Source organism: Nuphar pumila, chromosome 14, assembly GCF_984573655.1.
Source record: "Nuphar pumila chromosome 14, dmNupPumi1.hap1.1, whole genome shotgun sequence".
Classification (NCBI taxonomy): domain Eukaryota; kingdom Viridiplantae; phylum Streptophyta; class Magnoliopsida; order Nymphaeales; family Nymphaeaceae; genus Nuphar; species Nuphar pumila.
In genome coordinates this window covers 80,743,089-80,764,530 of record NC_143262.1, presented here as the reverse complement: position 1 = coordinate 80,764,530, position 21,442 = coordinate 80,743,089, and the positions used below count along the sequence as shown (strand labels likewise).

General features: G+C 36.3%; 2 protein-coding genes across 2 annotated transcripts in view; one reads left to right on the top strand and one right to left on the bottom strand.

The window, feature by feature from the left end:
• LOC149817091 (uncharacterized) overlaps positions 1 to 14,562 on the bottom strand; it is a 35,772-nt gene extending 21,210 nt beyond the window's left edge. Inside the window, exon 1 of the mRNA XM_089986558.1 lies at positions 14,297 to 14,562. Coding sequence (XP_089842684.1) covers positions 14,297 to 14,521 — 225 coding nt within the window. The 5' untranslated portion in view covers positions 14,522 to 14,562. The remainder of the gene's footprint in view (positions 1 to 14,296) is intronic.
• A 3,847-nt stretch (positions 14,563 to 18,409) lies between these two features.
• Positions 18,410 to 21,202, top strand: LOC149817090 (cell division cycle 20.2, cofactor of APC complex-like). The gene is made up of 5 exons (XM_089987204.1): positions 18,410 to 18,615; positions 18,854 to 18,921; positions 19,103 to 19,372; positions 19,738 to 20,322; positions 20,419 to 21,202. Exons 2-5 carry the CDS (start codon positions 18,868 to 18,870, stop codon positions 20,557 to 20,559), a joined length of 1,050 nt encoding a protein of 349 aa, XP_089843330.1. The 5' UTR covers positions 18,410 to 18,615; positions 18,854 to 18,867; the 3' UTR covers positions 20,560 to 21,202.
• Positions 21,203 to 21,442: the final 240 nt, after the last annotated feature.

Genomic DNA, 21,442 nt, shown 5'->3' with positions numbered 1-21,442 from the left:
GAATGACAGTAAGTGGATTATTGATTTTGGTGCATCCAGACACTTATGTGGAAATTTGCTTGTTTTTTCAGATCTAAAGGATATTATTGTTCATCGAGGAGTCCCATTAGCCGATGAAAGTTCCTCACCGGTGGTTGGTCAGGGAGACATTTCTATATCCTCCTCCTTACAGTTGAAAAATGTTCTTCATGCTCCAAATTTTTCTCAAAGTTTACTCTCTGTTAGTTGCCTTACAAAAGAACAAAATTGTAGAGTAATATTTGATCCGATGGGTTGTCATTTTCAGGATTTGCTGACGGGGAAGAAGATTGGTGGAGGCTATGAAGAAAATGGAGTCTACTACCTACATCATCCAGTGGGTAATGTTCATGCTGCAGTGGAACACTCATTCAGTCCAGTTCAGTGGCATCGTCGCCTTGGTCATCCTTCATTGTCAAAGCTTCGTTCTGTCTTTCCTCAAATTCCTTCCACTACATCATTTCAGTGTGAAGCATGTCAGTTGGGCAAGCATCATCGAAGTTCGTTTCCTTCGAGTCAGAGTCAGTCTAGTAATAAAGTTTTTGAACTTCATGCAGATGTATGGGGTCCTAGTAAGATTTCTACTATGACTCAGTGTCGATATTATCTTGTTATTGTTGATGATTTCACTAAGTTGTCATGGGTGTTTTTAATAAAAGAACGATCTGAAGTTCCAAGTATTATCAAATCCTTAATTCTTGAAATAAAAACTCAGTTTGAATTTATTGTCAAGATTGTTCGCAGTGATAATGCTCTTGAGTTTAAATCAAAAGTTTTGTTACAATTTTACCAAGATCATGGCATTCAACCCCAAACTTCCTGTGCCTATTCATCTCAACAAAATGGGGTGATTGAGTGAAAACATCGGCACCTGCTTGATGTTGCCCGGACCATTATGATTCAATCCAATGTTCCTGCGTTATACTGGAGTGATGCGATTACCACTGCTTGTTATATGATCAACCGCATGCCTTCATCTTCTGTGGATGATCAAATTCCATTACATATCCTAAAACCTAATGCCCCACTCTTCTCTTTCTCGCCAAAAATATTTGGATGTGTTTGTTTTGTACACAAACTTGGCCCTGACCGTGATAAATTAGTTGCTCAAGCTACAAAATGCATATTTATAGGTTATCCCAAAAATCAAAAGGGATATCGATGTTATGATCCTATTTTTCGTCGAGAGTATGTCAGTGCGGATGTATCTTTCTTGGAATCCACTCCATATTACTCTAGTATCGGTTCCCCGCTGCAGGTTGATCCAACTGAGTTTTTTCCATTACCTATACCTCCTTTTCCTTTGGAATTTGTGCCCTCATTACCTAACCAAACTTCATCCTCTTCAAGATTTAATAATCCTCCATTGGTATATGTGCGTAGAGCTCCACCTCCGCAAGTGCCTTCATCTTCTTCTTCCCCTGAGGTAAGTTCTACTGACAATAGTGATCTTCATGATGATGATAACAGGCCTATTGCTCTACGCAAGGGGACACGATAATGTACCTTATATCCCATATCTCATTTTGTCTCCGATGCCAGAATTGGAAATCAGATGAAAACTTTTATTTCAGCCTTATCTGCTGAAACTATTCCTCTGAACTATCAACAGGCAGAGCTTGATAACCGCTGGAAGCTGACTATGCAAGAAGAAATGGATGCTTTAGTATCTCAGCATACATGGGATCTAGTTGATTCCCCAGCAGATGCTGACATTGTTGGATGTAAATGGGTATATACAATAAAGTACAAATCTGATGGTTCTATTGAAAGGTACAAGGCCAGATTAGTAGCAAAAGGGTATACTCAGACATATGGTATTGATTTCTTTGAAACTTTTTCTCCTGTTGCACGGATGGGTACCATTTGTCTTGTTCTCTCAGTAATTGTTTAGCATGGTTGGAGCTTGTGCCAATTAGATGTGAAAAATGCATTTTTATATAGGGATCTATCTGAGACTGTTTACATGCAACAACCTCCAGGATTCGAGGTTGAGGGGGAGTATCAGAAGGTGTGTAGATTAAGAAAGGCGATTTATGGCTTGAAACAAAGTCCCCGTGCATGGTTTCAAAAATTGTTTGAAGTGATGTCACGCTTTGGCTTTAATAGGTCAGCGGCAGATCATACACTATTTATCAAGAAAATTAACTCAAGCATAGTTGTTATGGTGGTATATGTGGATGACATCATTCTTACAGGAGACAATGTGAAAGATATTGAAGCCACAAAGGCTCATCTTCAAAAACACTTTGTTACAAAAGACCTTGGTTCACTTAGATATTTCTTGGGTATAGAAGTTGCCAGGAGCCGTGAAGGGATGGTTTTGTCTCAACGGAAGTATGTTCTTGACTTATTAAAGGAAACGGGAATGTTGGGAGCTAAACCAGCAAATATTCCCATGGACCATAAAGTTCAGTTATTTGAAGAAGGGTCAAAACTGGTCAATAGCAAAAGCTATTGCTCACTAGTAGGGAAGCTACTGTATGTAACTGTAACCAGGTCGGATATTGCTTTAGCAGCAAGCAAAGTTAGCCAGTTTATGGACAAACCAACTGAGGTACACTGAAATGCAGCTATAATGATTCTCAGGTATTTAAAATCTTCTCCTGGAAAAGGGTTATTGTTCAGGAAAAGTGGAAATCTGGATATAGTGGCCTATTATAATGCTGACTATGTAGGATCTATAGGGGATAGAAAATCTACCACAAGATTCTGTGTTTTTGGGAGACAATCTGATTTCATGGAGAAGTAAGAAGCAAAATGTGGTTTCTAGATCGAGTGCAGAATCAGAATATAGGGCTATGGCCCAAACAGCTGCTGAATTGATGTGGGTTCGTACTGTTCTTCATGATCTTCAGGTGAAGGTTTTCTCTCCTATGACCAAGATGTGTGATAACAAGGCTGCCACATATATAGCGAACAATCATGTCTTTCATGAGAGAACAAAGCACATTGAGGTTGATTGCCACTATATAAGAGATATGGTTCAAGCTGGTCATATCTCTACCAAATATCTAAAGTCGGAGGACCAAGTTGCAGATATGTTTACAAAGCCTCTTGCTCGACCAAATTTATCAAAATAAGCTGAGCATGATTGATATCTATGCTCCAGCTTGAGGAGGAGTGTTGAAGATTAAGAGGTTTTAAGTTTAAGTTTCCCTAGACTAGAGGTTATTTGTTATTTTTGTTTAATGAGGGACTTATATGTAATTTCTTCTTTTTGGCCTCTCTCTATTTAACATAGAGATTAGCCCTAATATCATTAACGAGTTCTATTATTGTGCAGCCGTCTCCCTCTCTCCCTCTCTCTCCACCTAGGTTTCGGTGCATCACTTCTACCTTGTACACTGATGATATTGTTTTGATTGATGAGTCTAGAGCTGGGGTTAATGCTAAGTTAGAATTATGGAGACAGACATTGGAAGCAAGAGGTTTTAAGTTGAGTAAGAGTAAGACAGAATACATGGAATGTCAATTTAGTAAGCAACGAAATAGTGATGAGAGTGTAGTGAAGCTTGGTGAGCAAGAAATACCTGTGGATGATTGTTTCAAATATTTGGGATCTATCATTCAAAAGTATGGAGAAATTGATGGAGATGTAAATCATGGGATAAAGGTTGGGTGGATGAAATGGAAGAGTGCAACTGGAGTGTTGTGCGATCGTAGAATGCCATTGGGGTTGAAGGAAAAGTTTTATAGGACGACTATTAGGCCCGCTTTACTATATGGTACGGAATGTTGGGCTACCAAGAGACATCATATTCAAAAAATGAGTGTATGTTTGCATATTATGCGTGAGATGAATTATGAGACAGGATGTATGTTGCAAGCATGTGTTCATATGCATACGTAAATTATTTTTCATGTACATTCGTATTATGTGAATGAAAGTGCATTTGTAGATATATTGAATTATTGTGTGGTTACATGTTCACTATGGTTTTTACTTAAAATGCATCAGTTGTCTTATGTGAACCACTGTAGGCCATGTGGGCCACAAGCAGGTATTGCTCTAAGTTTTATTTTATGCATTTCAAAAATCTATTTGAAACAATTGATTTCTAAATTAATTACACTATTAAATTTTGTAACAGGCCAAGGTCCTGTGTTGTGTTTTTTATGTTGATTTTGCAAAACGGATCTTATGTAAAGAATTTATCTTTTGATAAAAAGATAAAGAGATAAAACAGTGTAATTAATGTTTCTTCCTAGATGTCCCTTCCACAGTGTGTCAATCCTGGATGACGGTTTTGGATAACTGTGAGGATACTAAAACTCCGTGTGCGATTGTGCTCCTGAACCTGATATGGTGGTTCACCTCTCAACCATGGTTTTAAGGAGTTTCCGCCACTTTGCCTGAGGTGATGTGTAAACACAACTGTTGTTATTGGTATACCAAGAAAATGGCATCAGTGGATGTTGATTTCTCGTGTCCCGACATTAGATGTCGATTTCTAATGTTCCGATGGATAGTGTTGATTTCTGATATTCGTCAAGGATCAAGTATGAAACCCAGTAATAAAATACAAATTATGTGTTAAGCTACAACTGGGAACCTATCTTGAATTTCGACAATTTGTTATGCCCATTTTGAGAATCCGTAAGTTTTAATGAAAAAGTGAAACTAAAATTGTGTACATATAATAGGCACATGCATACTAAAGAAAACTCTGATAATAATTTAATAAGGTATTAATGCATGTACATTGATATCATGCATATTTACTGCTCTGCATTAATTCATGCAATTTTAATTGTTTATTTCCATGTTAGCTATTGTCAATACATGATATTTAATCTTGAATGCCTGAATAGCTATTGAGTTATGAGATTGTTGTAGTTATGTTGCTCTAAAAATGTTATATGCATTTGATTTATACTTTTCTTACCTATTTAAATTGTTAGAGGAATTCGTACGCAGGATCTTTGATTATGACCCTGTGCCCTCTACGTTTTTTACAGGACCTGAAGTCGAATAATGAGTATGTCTGCTATATGGGGCTTACAAGGTTGCGTGACTACTTTCTGATATTTTCTTTGGGGCAGTATGGCTCCATTATTATTGACATTTATTTGATCATGTTCTTAAACTTTAATTATTGATGAATAAAGTTAATTAGTTGATTGTTGGGTTAATGTAAGATTCCTTATGGTTTGGATTGTGTTATGTCTGTAAGGCCCTTCATCTTTGGGTATGGTTTCTGTAATTGTTTAAAAAAAAATCCACTTTTCAACGGGGATGAGTTGGGGTCGTTATAGAAAGTTTAGTTGATTTTGTATTCTAAGAAAATATAATCCATCTCATTTCAAAGATCACCATAATCTGCAAATTTGACAAATTTAATTGAAAGAATAAAGTTCAACAAAACAATTTTTTTGGGCCCAATAAATACAAAAGTAAATGACATTATTCCATGCAAGAAAGTTTCCTAACAATAACAAATGCTAAATGTAATTTTTTCCTTTTGAAAATCCCATGAAATATAAAAGTCAATCAAAGATGTTCTCCAAGCAAGAAAATGGCCTAATCGACAACAAGAACAACCACAAGAGGAGGCATTATCCTTTATAAATTAGCATTTTTATTTGCTGTGAATTTTTGTTTTTCAATTTTAATACCCTCCTGCAATCCAAAATTAAGCCATTACTACAAAATAAGACATCTCACAGCCACCTTAAAAAGCCAAGCTAGACACACTGGTGTACTGTCTCAACCGTTGTCACCGATATATTGAAAATATAGCGATATTATTGGCTATTTCAAGGTAGCTGATAATATCGAGAATATATCGTGATATTTTTTGGAAAAAGACTTTTTTATTTTAAGTTTGCATTTCCTATTTTTTTGCTTTTTTATATTTTAAAACCTTTAAAACATGTTTCTTTATATTTTTGGAAGAAAAATAATGCAAAACTTATTATTTTCTTAGCTTTTTTGTTGTTATTTATATTTTTTTCAATTTTTTAAACTCCCGAGTTATTCTCGAGTTTTCTCAGCTCTCTTTTTTCTTTGGATAGGAATGGCAAAGCAACAAGGACTGAAAAGATCAAATTGTATAGACCTGGCTCAGGTATCCTGTACAGTCATCCATCTTATGGAACTATGTGTTCTTGCCAATACAAAAGGCTCATGCAAAAAGGAGGGTTTCCTATAACTCCATAGTAATCATGTGCCTTGAGCTTCTCCTCCAAGCCACCTGTCTTATGAAACTAAGGATCTTGCCAATGCAGGACTCAGAAAAACAGAACTGGGTTGGATGAATCAACTTAGCTTTTCAGGTCACTTGGATTTGCAACTGGGACCAGCATGAAATTATGTTATCATAGAAGCCTGTAGTTAGTTTTTTTATAGGGTTTAATTTTGGAATTTATTCACTTTTTATTTAAATATATTATATTTATACCTTACCTGTGTCAGGGTAAACGAGAATGTTTTTTTTCCTTGAGCAATCAGTTGGTTGAGGAATATGAGAAAACACTAGCTGCTACTTGTGAGGAATAAAAGGAGGGAAGAAAGACAAGCAAAAAGAGGGGGGGGAAACAGTATGCACTAATCCACTTAAGTAGACTCACTTCTTAAGAAATAAAAAAAGAAGGGAATCATGTGGTCCTTTAGGATTATTTCACATGTTTGGTGCCTTAGGCATATCACAAGGACAGGGAAAAAAAGTTCAAACCTACATGCAATACCCAGTATTTTATTTATAAATTTTATTGCCACAGTCCAATAAACAACAAAAAAGAAAAAATTGGAAGTAGGAGTCACAGTTAGCAATGGGTTTGATGTCTGATACCGAGCCAGATAAATAATGGATCCACGATTGGGGACCCGAGTCCGACACTGTAGTGTGGGATGGCAGAAAATCAGCCACAACCTGGTCCAGATATGAAAACCAGACCAAGTTATGAACTACTGAATCGAAGCTGGTAAAAGGTCTACAATGTTTTGATTTGGTACACGGATCCAATTTATTTGCAGCCCTTTGATGAGTTTCTAAACTTTTGACTGCAAACCCTATAAAAGGTCTGACCATGCGGATACAAATCCAATTAGTTTACAGCACTTTCAATGGTTGTCTGCAGTCTGCACGTTGTGTTTGTGTGTGCGCGCTCTCCTGTGTGCAGCAGAAACTTATTGCTGACAACATCCAAGCATCCATCAAAGGGTTATATATATACAGTAATGCGTTTGTTAGGCCTCCTTTTTTGTTAGGACTCGTTAGGCCCCTTCAAAAATCATAGTTTTAAGTATTTTTTCTCACCTCTAACACCGTAAATGTGATCTATAGGTTTTGTTTAGTAGAAACCGACTTTTGGATCGCCAGAATCTGACATGTATACAGGTTTTTCCGGTGATCCAAAATAATGGCTATGAAGGTACCAGTTTCTTCCGGCTCAGAAAAACATGTTTTTTCATCGAAAAACATGATTCAAGAGCTGATTCCCGCTAAATCGAGCATGTTAAACACATCCAACGGTTCAGATTTATCATAAAATACTTAAAACCTATGGGGCAGAACGAGAAATGGGGCCTAATATGTTCAGTACTCTCTCTCTCTCTCTCTCTCTCTCTCTCTATATATATATATATATATATAGGTTTTATGTGTTTTATGGTAGATCTGAACCATTAGATGTGTTTAGCATGCTCGATTTAGTGGGAATCTACTCTTGAATCATGTCTTTTTCGATGAAAAACATGTTTTTCTGAGCTGGAAAAACTGGTACCTTCATAGCCATTGATTTTAGAACACCGGAAAAACTTGTATACAGGTCAGATTCTGGCAATCCAAAAGCTGGTTCCCACTAAGCAAAACCTATAGATCGCATCTATGGTGTTAGATGTGAGAAAAAAAACTTAAAACTATGATTTTTGAAGGGGCCTAACAATATATAATGAGGACTTATCACCCGCAAGCCTCATAGCTGCATGTTTTAGTTCATCTTTGTCCTCACCACAAAAACCTCTATAATGCAAAATTAAGGTTGCCAGTCTAGGAAGCGGAAGTGGGAAACAATACAGGAAGTAGAAGCGAGAAGCGAAGCATTTTTTAAATTTATAGGAAGCAAGAAACGAAGCATCAATTTGAAAGCGAAACAGAAATACAAAAGGAAGCAATATGAGAACTGAATAGGAATCGAACAAGAAGCAAATACAACAACAACAACTACGCCTTCATCCCAAAACAATTGGGGTACAAGAAGCAAATAAAAACTAAAAAAATATATTATTCTTATATTTCATAATTTTTTAGTAAAAGAACTAGGTTTTTGTTAAAATCTAACACTGATGATTACCAATTTAAAGAAAACACATGAGAAGTGAGTGAAAGTGTGAGAAGAAACACATAAAAAACATGAAAAGAAACGTGAGAAAAGCATATAGGAAGCATGGACAATGCATGTGAGAAGCTTAGAAGAAGCATGGGGAAATCGAGATTCGCATGAAGTTTCAGAAGCGAGGAGTATCGCGCTTTCGAAGAGAGTTTTTGAGAAGCATGCTTCTGTTATCATCGCAAAATTTTTACTTTTTTGCGAGTCAAACTGACCTTTGAAAAAGTTTTTGAAAATAACTCGCCTCCGTTTTAAAATGCGGGATAATTCCGAAGAATGGGACTGACCTGTCGGTACGAGGTTCAACCGTTCCTGTCGCCTTTACCAGGGGTAATTAAACCAAGGATCAATCTACTGCTTTGCTCTGTTCAACTTGTCTAAACCATATTCTAATTCCTAAATGCACAAAGAATCAGGCATGTGCTATGAATTTTCTAAAAATGCATATTTGAAAACATGATGTTTGCTTTCAATATTGGAAAATATTTGGAGAATTCTTGAAAAAGATAACACTTGGAAAATCGTGAATTAGGATTGGAAAGCACCTCTGAGGAAAATAAAATCGATTTCTGAGGAAATATAAGTGCTTTGTGAAAATCGATTTTTGAATAACTCTGGAAAACTTGATTTCTTTGAATTCAAACTTTGAAATTGAAAATATAACTTAGAAAATCGAATTTGGAACTTTGGAAATACTTGAAATGTCATTGGCAAATCCATATTTTGAGAAAATTGATTTTAAATAAGACTTAAAAAAATTTGAAGAAATGGATGTCTCTGATTTGGAATTTGAATTGGAATTGGGAAATACATGAAATGGATGAATATGATTTTGAGGAATTGAGAAAAATCTCTTTGTATTTTTAAGAAATGCAGTGCATTTTGAAGTTAGCCTAATAGTGTAGGCTGAATGTGGCTAATACGAAGATTACAAATCTAGGTATCATTCGTATTCTGACTATGGCCATAAATACAAATTCCACCAAGTTTGTCAACTCCATAAGAGCTAGTGCACGTGTCATTCGTGTAGATCATAGTGAATTTATGAAAATGTGCATGAATGATACATTCATCAGACATTTAATATTTGCAGAATTAAACTATATGCAAGGTAATCCTAGTCTAAGCTGAAAATGTAAATTCTTATTCAAAATTTAATTTAATTTACATCACTATTGAATTTAAATACATGAAAAATAAAATCTTCAATGTACCTGCAAAACTAGAAAACTTGGTTAATGAAAATAAGTTGGCTTTTCTAGGTTTATCCAGTAATATCTAGAAATTACTGGATTTTGCTAGATATAATCCTTTTCCATGATTCCCTTAAATCAAAATTGATAAAATATGAAATAAAATGGAATAAATATGAAAATGGAATTTGAAATTTCGAAATTGGGGTCAAAATGACCAAAATACCCCTGATAACAAGACTATGGCCTTGAAATTAAGGTTTTTAGAAAGATATTTGATAAAAATGCAAGTTTTGAAATACAAATAATGATAAATTAACTCAAATATGATATGACATGATTAAAAATGGGAAAATTAGGGTTTAGAATTTCGAAATTGAGGTCAAAGGACCAAATTGCCCCTGATAGCAAGACTATGGCCTTGAAATCAGGGTTTTCTGAAATAGATTTTGATAAAAATTTGAGATTTATGATTGAAATAAGCATAAAATCAAACATGAGACATCCTAATATGATTCTAAACATGAACAAACCCTAAAAACACACACTTATAAACAAAAATCAAGAAATATCACCAAAATTGTGATTTTATCAGTGTTTTTGGATCTTCAAGGTATCCTGTTTTGCAATTTTATTAATTCAGACATCAAATGAGTTCTAAATTTCATAAAAATTGGCACAGACACTTATTATAACCCTAAAATCAGATTGGAATTGCAAAAATAATTTTTTGACATTATTTTAATCCGAAAATTGCATTAACAACCTAAAATAAGCTATTTTTAACCTAGGTCACAAACCAGTTTCAGAGTTAGACCTGAATGAGGGGTCAATTTTCCATGAAAACTTCTGAAATTTTACAGAGATAAACTAGAAAGAAAAACAGAGATTTTTCAATTTACAGATCGGAAAAAGCATCTTCGGTTAGGGAGAAACCCTTCCGGCAATCTGAACTAAAATATAACACATTTAACAGGGATTAAAACGGCTACTTCAGATTGAAAATACAGACATAAATAGCAAACCTAAACAAAAATCTCTGAAATTTTAGCAGTGAACAATAGACAGAAAAATAACAATACTCACTTTTACAAATCATGAATCGGATCTGTGGTTTGGGATTTATGACCAACACAAGTCTGATTAGGGTTTTGGTAAACCCTAACGAGTTTTATATTTAAAATCAGATTCTCTGACAGAGTAAAAAATACTAAACAGAGATCAAAAATTCCCAAAATTTCACAGTAGAAAGGTCTAATCAATATGAATCCATGGCACTTTACAGATCTCAAATCGAACATAGGATGAGGAAAATATCATAACAGCAAGTTACCATTTTGATTTTAACAACGATTTTAAAGTTTTAAAAACCCGATTTGATGTCCGATTTTTCTGACAGGGTTCCCAAATCCCAAAACCTCTGATTTTTTACAGTAGTTCAATCACATATGCATGTATCACATATAAAAAAATCAGAAATTAACAGTAAATATTTCAATCCGAAACAGCATGCTCTTTTCTGTTCTAAACTAAAAACACACAGAAATCTAAGAAACTTAAGAAATCATGCATTAACTAATGAAAAACAATAAGATAAACCATAAAACAGTAAATAAAAATTATTTCTATGCTAAGAAACGTGTAATAAACATGAATAAACAAATAAATAAATAAATAATCAGGGAATCAATGGCTGGAATTCGATTTTACCTTTAAACACATGGATTTAACCCATTAAAAGGGTAAATCACATGATTTATCGGTTCATAATGTAAAGAATAATGTTAAAATTGATTCTAATAGATTAGAATCCCTGTAAAACACCAAAAACAGTGTTAGATCACTTTCTTGAACCTCTCTTGAGGTTCTTGGACTTGAATCCATGGTTTAATCCATGGGATATATGATATTAATGGCTAAAATTGATTTACAACAATGAAAAACATTAAATAAAACTTAAAAACTAATAAAATTTCTTACCTTGGAGTTGCAGCAATGGCGGAAGGGCTGGAGAGAAGAGAGAAGCTCCAAGAATTTCCAAGAGGAGAGATGGAAAAATCATCCCCCCTATGGGGGCTTTTTATAGAAATTTTTTTTAGGTTAAAAATTTCAGAATTTTGGAAAATTTGGACTCTTCTAAGGGGGGCGATTTTTGGGTGGAATGACCTAACTACCCCTAGCCTAATTAATCTAATTAATTCCTAATTAGCCCCTAGCTAAACCTAGAAAATCCCCAAATGTGATGCCACTTGGCATCTTCCTCATTTGGGTTTTTAAAAGTCCTTTTAAAACCTTTAAAAACACTAGTTTTAAAATCCAAACTTCAAAATGAGTTTTTAAAATAACTTTTGACTTTTCTAAACCTCTAACACTAACCAAGACACTGACTAATCCTAGTTTAGCCCTGACTTACTCGAATATGGCGCCACCCCGAGTGGGCCCTACTTGAGTTTTTCAAAAAGCGATTTTAAAACTTGAAATTGAGAAAGTTTTCAAAAGATTTTCAAAAGTAAACTTTAAAAACTAAAAATTTTGAAATAACATAGGGTTCTAACTGGGTTAGAACTCCTCTGGATATGGTTCCAACTGAGTGGGCCCACATCGATTCTTGAAAATTTTGAAATAAACACTGAAAATACCTTTGAAAAGGGGTTAAAAATAATAATTGAAATTCAAGATTTTTAAAAAATAGGGTTTCAAGCGAACTGGAACTCCGAATTAGAGTCCTGAACTCTTAGGACTCTTACATTTTAGATTTTGAAAGCTGGATGAAAGAATTTTCGAAAGATTTTATCAAGAAATGATGAAATAAGTCAGAAAACACAGTCAGGGTTAGACTTCTAACTCAACCGAACTCTAAAATAGAGTCTTGAACTAAATGGACTCTGTAAAATGACCTAAATTTCAAAAACAAACGGAAAAGATTAAAAATGGAAATGAAATAGACTTCAAAACAGACTCCTGACTGGATTTGGACTCTGGGGCAGAGTCCTGATCGGACTGGAACTTTCAAAATTTTGAGAAATTTGATGAATAGAGGAATTCAGAAGCGACACCACCTCAATGGGCCTCATCTGTGAATTGAAATCGATTGAAATTTGAATTTAAAATGAATCCAGACTGTTTTCTGAGAAAATATTTCGAAATATAAAGTCCTGGGGTTTGCAAATGACAGAATATTGAATAAAAACCCAGGTTTTGGAATTGATTTTTGAAATAAAGCTTTAAAATTCAAATCTGAATCGAATGTTTTGAAACAGGAGTGCTGGATCTCGAAAATGAGATGTAATGCTATGCAATGTTGTGCAATGCGATGAAATGATATGCCGAATGCATGCAATGATATGCAATGATTTGTAATGACATATGAAATGGACAAACACTGGATGAGGGTGAAAATTTTGGGTGTTTACAGCTTCTCACCTACCTAAGAACCATATCCTGAATCCGAGATTATTATGAAAGAAAAACTGTAATCCCTGCAAATATAGAATGCAAGATATGCCCTTGGCCAAACTTCATCTGCAATAATAAAGGCATGCCTCAATTGGGGATCACTTAGCGAATCCATAAGGAACAATTGTGCATATCGAAAAAAAAATATCAGTTCTGACTTGCATTTTTTTCCAAGAACAGATGCAAAGTGCTACATATTTTGCCTAACAAAGAACCCTCTAGAGTTTCTCACTAACAGAATTCACCCATAATTACTAACACTCCATTTGTATATTGCAAAGCAATTTCAAGGAAATGTCCAGGTTACTCCATATGGGTGAATTTCACCTTATCATAAGTGAGAGAAAGAGATCCTGATCACTTTTTTTTATGCAATAACTTCAGGAAATGAAAATGGATCCAAAATTAAATGATGGAAGCATTTATCCCCTTGAGATAAAGGTCACACCACTTTGCCAATGATAGGATCCACAACTTTACAAGTCGATTCCAATAGTGTACAAATTTTTATGTTGTGAGATATTTGAGGTGTTTGGCAGCAACCTATGTCACAGGGACTTTCCAACTAGGTGCCGCACCGATGCAGTCAACAATGCACCCAGGGTCATTTATGTCCAACTTTTGGACTTATATATATATATATATATATATATATATATATATATATATATATATATATATATATATATATATATATATATATATATATACTTTTTTATATTTTTGCCTCACCCCCGCACCCAAGTTTTTTTAAAGTGCCGCACCCGCACCCATCTGACATAGGCAGCAACTGTTTTCCACGCGCTGCGATGGTTTCCATCCAGGCAAGGCACAGTGCGTACAACATAGGGTGAGGGAACAGTTGTATTCAATAGGTGCCGCGCAACATCTCCAAACCGATTTTATCGAACAACATCCTAAAGTTTTTTTTTTTTCAGCAAATCCGGAACAGACTTTTTTCCTACCCTCCATCATCTGCAGCGTAGTTGCAGGAATCCCAGCTAAGCTCACACTCTAATGGGGACAAACAGCATGACATTACTGTTAATCCCACACCCATTTTCCTTGAATAGTTAGCAACGCAAGCCAAACAACCTATTTCAAATCGATTCTCCATGATTTAAGACATTTCACAAGAAAATAGAGCAATTCTCAGAAACTCCCCAAGTTAATTTAGCAGAAATCTCACATCCAACAACAACCAATGAACCACGAAAAATGAAAAAAAAAAGACCAATCATTCCTATCCGAAGTAAAAATTCAAAAGAAAAACCACAAGGAAAAGGTTGGAGTACCTGGGGCTGAGCGGACTGCGTCTCCGCCATTCCCGCCGCGAATGTAAGGCGCGGGCGTAGGCAAGAGACGTTGATGGTGCGCCAGCCGAGATGCCGACGGCCGGCGGCGGAGGGCACCGCCAGAGAGAAGGGTGTCCGGGAGGGAAAGGAAGCGATGATTGACGAAGAAGGAGGACGAGGAGAGGAGAAGCGAGCGAGGAGGTGACTGTACATGGCAAGAGCCATGGGTGCCCGTCGAAACACCAGCACCAACAGACGCCCTCTCTCCCTATGAGTCCGGGTTCCAGGGTGCGGGTATATACCATGCGATACTCGCCGGCCACGTGTAAAAGCGCTAAGGGTACGTTTGAAAAAAATGTAAAAATATGAGAGAGATAAAGAGGGTGGTCGTGATTAGGGGTGGCAAAATCTGACCCGACCTGCCAACCCGCTTCTTAGCCGGGTTCGGGTTTGGCTTGGATGGGTTCATGTTGTAAACGGGTTGACCCACCTAACCCGTTTATTAAACGAGTCAGGTTCGTGTTAGGGGTATGCCAACCTGCCAACCCGTTTGACCCGTTTAATAAACGGGTTAGGCAAGGGGTCAACCCGTTTACACGAACCCATCAACTCAATTAGAGAGTATTGACTGTCTAGGGCAACTTAATTAATACCACTTTGTTAACCAACAAATTAAAAAAAGTGTAGCAATATTTAATGATATGGTGCGTAAAGATAAATTGATAACTATGAGAGAGAGAATTAATAAGTCAATCACATTTAATTTATAACTTTGAAATCTGCCGAAAATAATTGAAATTAATGCTTCCACCCCCCCATTTCATTTACTTTTAAAAGCTATTAAAGATGGTAAGCTATACAATTTTGAGGCTCATTTAAACAGTTGAATTGAAAAATAATCCAAAAGTATAGATCGAGTAGGTGCTTCGGGACTAGGGAGCACGGTATCATTAAATATTGTATGTTAGTTGTACACCTTTTTTAATTTGTCCGTTAACAAAGTCATATTAATTAAGTTGCCCTAAAGAGTCTGTACTCTTTAATTAAATGTAATCGGGTTGCGTCGACCCGACCCATTTATTAAACGGGTTAACCGTATTGTGTCGGTTACTCGTTTAATAAATGGATCGTGATCATGTTTGCCACATCCGACCCATTTAATAAACGGGTCGTGTTCAGGTTGAGGTATTCTGACATGCCAACCTGACCTAATTGCCACCCCTAGTCGTGATGGTGGTGGTGGGGGTGATGGTGAGATTGTGGATGGTTGTGAGATGGGTAGGGGTGGCAATTTCTGACACGACCCTCCAACTCGCTTCTTAGCTGGGTTCGGGTTTGGCTTAAACGGGTTCGTGTTGTAAACGGGTTAACCCGCCTAACCCATTTATTAAACGGGTCGGGTTCGTGTTAGGGGTATGCCAACCCGCCCAACCCGTTTAATAAATGGGTTAGGCGGGTCGGATCAACCCGTTTACCTGAACTGACCCGCTAACCCGCCAACCCGCCAACCCGTAAACTTTTCAATGTAAAACCCTGACCCGCCAACCCGTTTACCCGACCCGACCCATTTATTAAATGGGTTAACCGTGTCGTGTCGGGTTACCCATTTAATAAATGGGTCGGGTTCGTGTTTGCCACGGCCGACCCGTTTAATAAACGGGTCGGGTTCGTGTTGAGGTATGCTGACCCGCTGACACGACCCGCCAACCCAACCCGATTGCCACCCTTAGAGATGGGTGGTGTAGAGTGTAAAAATAAATTTTCTCTTGATAAAAAAAAATATTATTTTACCTTTGTTCATAGAAAAATGTTTCCTATCAAAAGTATATTTTTTAGAAAAAAAACTTTCAAAGAAAAATTCTCTTTCATTTGAAAGAGCCAAAAAAATTGTATGGATTTTTCTATTTTGGATCACTTTTTCTACATCTTTCTTCCTTACAAACTTGCCTTAAAGGTAAGGAAAAATGTGGAGAATGTTTCTCATAAAAAAAAATAGTTTAAAATTATATTTTGACGAATACTGTAAAATTTTGGTAATTGACAAGTGTAAATGTATTTTATACATATTAATGCATATATATATATATATATAACACATATATTTGTATTTCATATATTTATTTTGTCAAAAATTTATTGTTTTTAAACATGATATATCAAAGCTCCACCATATGGACGGCTGAATGTCCAGTTAAATCACGGTATTTATATTTTTTCATAAATCTCAAGATATTTTGAAAATCTTGCGAGAAATTACCGTTTTAAACTTTCAAGCAATTTTTCACAATATTATCGCGAGATTTTTTCATAAATCTCACGATATTTGTCACTATGCCATGGACAAAATGATAATTTTGGTAATTCCATCCTCAACACCATGTTTTGATAATATCACATTTTGGCAAAACCATATTTTAGGGAAGAATGATTGGCCCCGAATACTTTACAAAGTACTCGGGCCCGATCATTAGATCTGCTCAAATATTTTAGCAGCACATGAAAATATTGTTTCCATCCCAACATGGAGCTACCAAACTGAGCCTTAAAACCAACAAAAATACAGAAAGAAGTTTTAATTCTGTTATTTATTCCCATAAAGCCAACATATATTTGGATATGTTGTTATTTATTGTTTTAAACTTCTTTTTGTCTTTTTTCATCTTTTTATATGCAATCATATATTGTTGTTTTAATTCATTATGCCATTTAGAAACTATGAATAAAAAACACTAATTTTACAAAAAGCTGCCAATCTCATCATTTATTTACAAAAGGCATCCCAATGTTTGGGTCATTACTTTCAATTGCCTTCTTTATTCTAATGCATTTAAAATACTTCCTTGAGGTATAAAACAACATGCGCCTTATGTTATCTTAGAATATTTTCTTAATCAAAATCAATAAATAAAAATGTTTTTGTCAATTAATTGACTAAACGAAGGTCAATTGAAGGATTTTTAAGATCAAGTATGACTTTGAAATATAGCACATAAGTGAGGCTGGTTTGTGTATTCTTAACCACAAATTTGGGTCCAATCCAATTACCAAAATTGTTTGTCTTATGAAGAACTAAAAAGGGTGGAACAAGAAGAAAGAATGCTTCATGGCACGCTAAAGAATCGTGTGGCCCATGTTTGGAATTAGGGGTAAAAGGTTGGCCCCAAAATGAAATTTTTTCTTATTTATAAGATAAAAAAAGATATTTTTACTTGTTAACATAAATTTATAAAGTGTTACTCGTTAACCTTTAAAATTGGCGTTTTAATCTTTTTTTTCTCTTAAAACAAAAAAAATATCATATCCTTAAATTTAATTATGTAATTTTACATTATCTTTGTTTCAGTTACTTTAATCGAGAGCTAATATAAAAATTTTAAAAATTCGATTAACCCTTTTTTTGGGTGTTTTGACTAATTAATCAAAACTTTCTAATCCCAACATCAAATCCATTTTTCTCTTTTAATGGCTGACACGTGAGAAAACCAACCCCTTTATAATTTTCTTCTCCACTCATTTTCTCCTTGGATTTTTGTGTTGAATCGGTTTGGTTCTAATGACAGTTCTTGACCCGGCTATAGAACACCATTGATTAGGGCGGCCAATGGGTCAGGTCAAGTCTGGGTCAGGGTTGACTCAGAGTCGTTCATATAACTAATAACTGAGTTCGGATCTTGTTGGGTCGCAATAGAATCCTGAACCCGGACCCAAGTAATTTTAAAATTTTATTTTTTTTAAATATATATAATACTTGAGACTGGTTTGGTACCTGGAAAAAATCATGATTCAAACCCAGATATTGTTCTGGTCGGGTTGGGTTTTATCCAAATATTATTCGGGTTGGCACTTTGTTTGCCCGTGCCTAAAAGTTTGAATTAGGATCGGATTAAATACCCGATACAAACCGGACCCGTTGACAGCCCTACCGTTGAATCTCTTTTTCGTGTGGCAACTGACAAGAAAACCAAAAATGGCGCGGGAGGGAACGCGACCCGCGACCCGCGAGGGAAACGCGCCTGTCGATTTTTAATTAAATAAAAAGGAAAGAAAAAAATAAAAAAGAAGGGGCACCGAGCCACCGACATATCTATCTCACCAACGGCCACTTTCCCAAAATGAAGATCAACACGCCTCTCTCTCTCTCTCTCTTGATCTCTATAAATTTAAACGCTCTCAACAATGATCGAGAGGATCTCTCTCTCTCTGATCACAATCTCTGCGCTTTAAGGAAGAATAGCCTTTCTCTCTAGCACTTTTTTTTCTGTTTCCCTTCCATTGGTTGCAGGTAATCGATCAATCCCGACACATCCCAGGTCCCCAACGTAAGAATCCCTCTGCTTCTTGTGCTTTTTCGGAGCCTTTCTTTCTTTTTCCGGATTCCTTTTTTTTTTTGTGATGAATGATGGGTTTGTGCCCATTGCTCAATTTTCTTGAGGATTTTTTTGTTGGGTTTCTCGGTTATTTGATAGTTGATTGTTCACTCTGTTTTTTCTGCTTCTTTTTGTTTCTGTTCATCGTTTTTCGCGGTTTTGATGGTTTTTTGAATTTCTTTCTCTTAAGGAGTTCGTCTCAGTATGTCTGCTTCGCACCCACCACGATCCTCTATGCCTCTCAGACGCATTCCTCAGGTGCCTTTTTCTCCTCAATTTCTTTCTTATATATTGTATGATCCCGTTCTCTGTTTTCGTGTTTTCGACCATCCTAGAACGATGGGTCTTCTTCTTCTTCTTTGTTCTTTCCCTTGTGCTTGTTTCTGTAGTTTTGCTTTTTACTGATTGTTCCTTCTTTTCGGTTGCTGTGATGATTCAGTATGCAGAAAGGATTCTTCTTGCCCCTGAGATTGAAGATGACTACTATCTGAATTTGTTTGACTGGAGCAGTACCAACATTGTTGCCATCGCTCTCGGGTGCAGCGTCCATCTCTGGGATGCAACCGATGGATCTTCTCGTTTGCTTGTGACTGTAGACAAGGAGGACAGCCCTGTTACGAGCGTCGGTTGGGCATCGGATGGTAGGCATATCGCCATTGGATTGAACAATTCGGATGTTCAGCTGTGGGATGTCGATACCAACAAGCAGGTAATCTCCAGCCTCCAGATCACCTCTTTTTTTTTTCTTTTGTATTGGTGTTTTCATAGATTATGATATGTGACTTGGGTGATCTTTTGGAGAAACGCATGCCAAATCAATGATGTGATATATCACGCAATCTACGAGTTGTGTTTCTTGTCTCCATGCTCTTTATTGTATGCTTCAGAGGCCTAAAATGCATCTTTAGTGTTTCAATGTGCCGTGTTTCTTAATGACCATTCTTGTGTTTTGCTTCTTAGTATTCTCGACTTGCCTGTATTTTGGTAGCTTCAAGTCATATTTTTTTCTGTTGTTTGATTTGGCTGATATAGTTTGTGTGTTAATATACTGAATCCCTTTCATTGTTTCTGTAGTTAAGTACTCTGAGAGGCGGTCATCAATCAAGAGTTGGCTCCCTTGCTTGGAATTCCCATATTCTCACTACTGGTGGGAGGGACGGTCTTGTAATCAACAACGATCCAAGGATTCAGTCTCACATAGTTGAAATATATAGAGGACACCAGAAGGAGGTGTGCGGATTAAAATGGTCAAGCTCAGGCCAACAGTTAGCTAGCGGAGGAAATGATGACATTATTCATGTGTGGGATCCGGCGATGGCGTCCAATACGAGGGCTGCTTCTCGGTGGCTTCATAGACTCCAAGGCCATGTCGCTGCAGTTAAGGCCTTGGCTTGGTGTCCATTCCAGAGCAATCTGCTCGCATCCGGTGGCGGTGGTGCAGATGGCCGTATTAAGTTTTGGGATACATGTAGTGGATCTTGCTTGAAGTCCATTGGCACTGGTTCCCAAGTTTCTGCACTTTTGTGGAGTATGAGTGATACAGAAATCTTAAGTTCCCATGGGTTTCCTCATAACAAATTGATACTGTGGAAATATCCTTCTATGGTTGAGATGGCAGAACTAGCAGGTCATGCTTCTAGAGTTTTATCTATAGCTCAGGTATATATGAAAAACAAAACTACAATAATTTGATATATTATCACATATAATACCAAAACATTACATTGCTTCTTATTTGATTTTCTTTTTCTTCAGGGGCCAGATAGTTGTACTGTTGCATCTGTATCGGGGGATGAAACATTGAGATTTTGGAAAGTTTTCAGGACTCAAGCACATAGCAACCATATCAGCGGGGAAACAAGTCCGTATACTGATGTCCGCTGCTTCAGGAAGTAAACCTGCAAGTCAAGGTTTTGTAAATTTTTTCAGTACGGTAAGTTTTAGCCTTGTTTCAGGCTAACAGGTAAGTTTTTAAGGTTTGTTAATTCTCTTGTCATTTTCATTGTGAATTCAATTGCTGCTGTTCTAACTTCTCATTGAACTAGGGCTATTTTTAAATTGATTGTTTTTTTTTAAGGGGAAAACAATTTCTATTTCTATTTCAGATAGAAAGAATTAGTTATAGATCTTCAGCAAAATTTGTAGAAGGTGATGAATTAAACTGACTGTTTATTGTTAAATGCATTGTGCCTGCATGTCTTCACAGAGAGGACAGATCTTAATGAAACTGCAATTTTTCTAGATGTTGTTGCCTTGCATTTGAACAACTAATGCTTTTCTTAACAGAAATACAGGACACACAGGGGTCATATTATGCATATGGTAGATGAAGCTGCAAAGGAACTGATAGCAGCATAGAGGAGCCACTATAAACTTGGACATTTCAATTTGATTCTCTAGCTTGTGAAAATTGTTGTTAGTTTTGTAACATTCATTGGATGTGTAGCCTGCAAATTCTTTTTGTCATACTTCTGTTACCTTATATACACTCAGACTGTGTTGAATATTTTTGAGCAATCTTATAACTGTCTCCAACCCACTCTTTTCCTGGGTGTAAATGCATGAAAAAAGGAAAAGCAAAAGCAAAAGGGCCATTCACACTGGCGTCACTTTTACACATGCATACAACAAATAAGAAAGATGTGCGTTCATGCTGATGCAATACTTTTCTAATGAATAAAAGGGCACCAAGTTCTCAATTCGCCCTCTTGTAATTAGTACTTGGGCTGCTTAGCTAGAGATGAGTTGACTGAGGCAGCTGGGAAGAGGGGTGCAGGAT